Source organism: Corvus brachyrhynchos, unplaced genomic scaffold (genome assembly GCF_000691975.1).
Source record: "Corvus brachyrhynchos isolate BGI_N302 unplaced genomic scaffold, ASM69197v1 scaffold65, whole genome shotgun sequence".
Classification (NCBI taxonomy): Eukaryota; Metazoa; Chordata; class Aves; order Passeriformes; family Corvidae; genus Corvus; species Corvus brachyrhynchos.
This window is the reverse complement of record NW_008238365.1, coordinates 3,833,008-3,837,004: the sequence shown is the minus strand read 5'-3', so window position 1 is coordinate 3,837,004 and position 3,997 is coordinate 3,833,008. Positions and strand designations below refer to the sequence as shown.

General features: G+C 49.3%; 1 protein-coding gene across 1 annotated transcript in view; it reads right to left on the bottom strand.

Annotated features, from left to right (window-relative positions):
• Positions 1 to 490: 490 nt before the first annotated feature.
• ZC3H12A (zinc finger CCCH-type containing 12A) overlaps positions 491 to 3,997 on the bottom strand; it is a gene marked incomplete at its 5' end in the record, with an annotated part of 7,664 nt that continues 4,157 nt past the window's right edge. Inside the window, 3 exons of the mRNA XM_008635230.2 lie at positions 491 to 3,315; positions 3,420 to 3,542; position 3,997. The exon at position 3,997 is cut by the window's right edge and continues 221 nt beyond it. Coding sequence (XP_008633452.1) covers positions 2,321 to 3,315; positions 3,420 to 3,542; position 3,997 — 1,119 coding nt within the window. The remainder of the gene's footprint in view (positions 3,316 to 3,419; positions 3,543 to 3,996) is intronic.

The following is a 3,997-nucleotide window of genomic DNA, read 5'->3' as shown; positions in this document are numbered from 1 at the left end:
CGAAGTCTGGACATGTTACCATTCACATATTCCACATATCTGACACAGATGTACTGTAACTGAATAAAATATGTATTTATTTCCAGGCTGTACTGTGGAATTGCCCCTTAAAGCCAAACACAGTCCACACTGATTCCAAAATTCCCAGGAGTGTGCTGTGCCTTAGCACCTGAGACACCCACACTGTGGTGCTGAGAGCCAGTGCTGCTTCTTGTCCCACCTCCCCTGCCAGCGCCTGCCCCAGGCAGTGAGCAACCCCAGTAAAGCCAAATAAACAGCAAACACTGCACATGCCCTTATCTGCCACAGCACATGGATGTTTTGGTCTTGCTGCATTGATTAACAGCCTGTCAATAACCAGCCCTCAGACTGCGCACAGAGATCCAAAGCCTGTCAGAGGAACCCTGGGGAGGAAGGATAATTTCTCTGACTTTCCTGAAACGCCAGCCAAAATGTTGACTGTTGTTCCACAAAGCCACCAGAGACCAAATATGTCAACTCAGCAGTTTTTATTTGTATAACACAGTTCTTCCTTTGCCGTGGCTGTCACATGGCTATTCAGTACATGACTATACTGCATAGTGATACAGAAAGTTCAGAAAGTGTCAGCTGGGGAATATAAAATGTTAATCTTCTCATTGCAAGAGAGGCAGCAGATACCAGCATTTCACCAGAAACCCAAACCCACCTTGCCAAGTAACATGGCTGAGGTGAGAACAGCACTGATTAAAACTGCAAGCAGCAAGGTGCTGAACAATAACATTAAAAAACATTTTTTCTGTAATTTACAAATATGTAAAGTATCAGGTTACTTAAAATTAAGAAGCATTTTGCTTACTAACATGAAACATTACTAATTTGTAATGTATCATTATTAACCAGGTATACAGGTTTCTGTGTCCCTGTGGTTTCGTGGCACATGGTGCCAGTCTGGGCAGGTCATTCCGCGGACATCAGAGGAAGAGCAGGAATAGACAACACTGTTCCCAGGAGGGTTTCAGCTGCATTCCACTCTCCCCTTCCTAATTTGCCACTCAATAACCTTGGTTTAACCACAGAAGGGCGTATTGTATTTAGAAAACAACAACACACAGAGATACAATGTGTATCAACAAATCAACTGCTTCTGGCCTTCAAGTGTCAGGAACATTTCTGCATCCTAAGCACAGCAGAACTCCAGGACCAGAACCAATTACTACAGCAATTTGTTTTGCATATTTAAAATCTCTTACAGTACCTACAATAGAAAACATCTTACAGAGTAAGAGGAAGTGAACAGGAACAGCCTTGCCAAATAAGTCTTACTCTACAATTCTGGATGCTGCTCTAGTTGGGCACAGCCAAAGGGGACAGGGGAATATATTGGTGAGGAAGAAGATGAAGCAACAGCTTTACAGAGCAAAATATTAAAGACTCCCCAGGAAGGGCCCTGGCAGCAGTCCAGATGTGATGCAGCTGTTCTATTGCTCTCTGAAGGCAAAATGCACGTGACAAATCCTTGCCAATGCTGTACAGAGCCAGCCTGGAACAGGCACCAGCAAGGTGACAGTTCCAGATTAGTGCTCACAGCATGCTGTGCTCACCCACCTGCTCTGACACTGCAGTGTTCAGCACATGCCCAACACACAACTCACATGCAGCTCTGGAGCAGTGGCTGGCTACTCCTCTGGAGCAAGGACTCTGCCCCTGGCTCCTGGGAGCTGAGCAGCTCACTAGGCACTTGTGGTCCATGTGGCAGAATTACCTCACCTCAGGAAGATAAGCTGAGGTGGGAGGGGTGTGGAAAACATCATTCAAGAAGTGCACCAGTAAAACCAGTCAGATAAACCCAGTTTCAGATTACATTAATAACCCAACATTCACCGCAGATCTGAATGGTGGGATTTAGTGAAGAGGCTTAGCCAGGACCTAACAACAGCATTGGCAAGGCATGTGGGTTCTCAAAAACTAGCCTTAGGCCACTACAAAGGCAGCACCCACCTTCTCTCACATACAGTTATGGACAACTGCAGGAATTTGGGGTGTGCCAATCTCTCATGAACCCCAAAGGAACAGTCCTGCTATAGAACTGTAGCCTCCCTCCCTGCTTAGCAGCCCCTGGGGAAGGTGGAACCCTGGGGTGCTCTCACCTCTCCCACAGGCCTGCAGTCACAGCTGGAGCAGAATTTGCTGTGAGCACACATTTGGCATCCAACCTCCAGCTGGAGTCCAGTACTTCCAAAGGAATAAGAAGGAGCACTCAGAAGGCATCTGTGGCAGCTGCAGAGGCAAAAACAGCCCTTCAAGCTCTCCCCATGCCCAGCTGCCCTTGGCACCTGCCTCACATACCTGGGTTCTGGGCCTTGTAGGTGAGGATCTCTGCTGCCAACCTCTGGGGGTCCAGCATCCGGGGGAAGCGGCTCATCACAGCATCAACCAGGTGTGGGTGGAAGATGCCGCAGAGCTTGACATGCACGCTGGCCCGCTCCTCAGCAAACTGCTCTGAGCCAGCCCAGGGCCCCGAGTCCCCGTACGCCGGCCCTGGGGCCCTCTGCACCGCACGGGGGTCACGCACACCGGGGGACCTCACCTGAGGCAGTGCGTACGGCTCGGACCAGAACTCCCGAGAGTGGGGCAGGGCAGCACTGAACTCACTGGGCAGGCTGTACTGCCCCGCGGTACCTGGGTGCACAGGTACTCCATAGCCTGAGAGAGAGTGGGGTGCTCCTGAGTGAGACATCTCAGGGCCGTACTGCAAGAAGCTAGCACCAGAGGAAGAAGATTTATGGGAGCCATGCTTGTAAGAGATCAGACCATTCTGCTCTAAGCTGGGAGAATGTGGGTAGACAGGTCTCTGCCTACCACAGGTGCAGACGGCCACCTGCTCCGCATGGGAATGGTCACAATGACTGGTACATCTGTGAGGCCACATGTCAGACAGCTGGTTCTCCAGAGACCCAATGCCTGAGTCGAGATGCTCCTGAGAGATGTAAGACAGAGAGTCCATGTGAGGCTGCTGGTACCTGTCAGGGGAGACACTGCCCGACACACAGCCTTTGGCCTGAAGCGGAATGTCACTGGCCTTGGCTTTGTGCGCCAAGCTCTTCCTCTCTGCAGAGACCTTCTGCAAAGAGCTTTTGTCGCTCTCTGTGGGCACAGAACACAAGAGCTCTGCCTGGGAACCCCTTTTGCCCTTTTTCTCCTCCTTGGCACTGGTACTTCTGGTTGGAGACAGCCTTGCGTTGGCACGGAGTTCATCAGCTAACGAGCGCTGGGGCTGGTTGATCCTTTCAGGATGGTAGAACTTACATTTAATTCCGTAGGTGCATTTTTTCCCTGTAAGGAAAGCCAGAGCATGGAGTGACCAGCTGGATTTGACTAGATTATGAATGACACTTGCACAGACACCTTGTCCTTCACATAAACAAGGCACATCTTACCATAAGGGCACTGCTGTTTCTTGTGTTCTGGAATTACAGGTTTCTTCCTGAGGAAGTTATCCAGGCTGGGGCCATGACGCCCTAAGGGATCATCTGGAGGCATAAACCTAAGGAAAAACAAATCTCAGTCAGAAGCAGTTCACTTCTTTGAGCTGAGGTTTGGTTTCTTCTCAAAGCCTCCTATTTCACTGAAGATCAAAAGTTATATGAGCCCTACAAAGCTCTCCCATTTCCCACAGAGATAACCCTCCTGCCACCCAGTCCACACCAGCACAAAATGCTTCCCTTCAAGCACAGAAGGGGTTCAATGCTTGGTTGTTGACCAGAATTAGTACCTGCTGCTGAGCCTGCTAATAATTGTCCTGTGAGGGAATTGCACCCTGAAGCTCTCCTTGGAGCTCCTAGCTCTAAACTAGGAGCAGCTACTAGGATGCCACCAACTTCTTTTGCCTTTGTATCCTACAGCTTTTCTTTATTTCGCTACTAGCATTTTTCTCTTTTCATGCATTATTTGCTATTGCTTCATTAGAACAAACCAGCATGCTCACACAGATCTTTCTTAAAAGCCCAGGAAGACA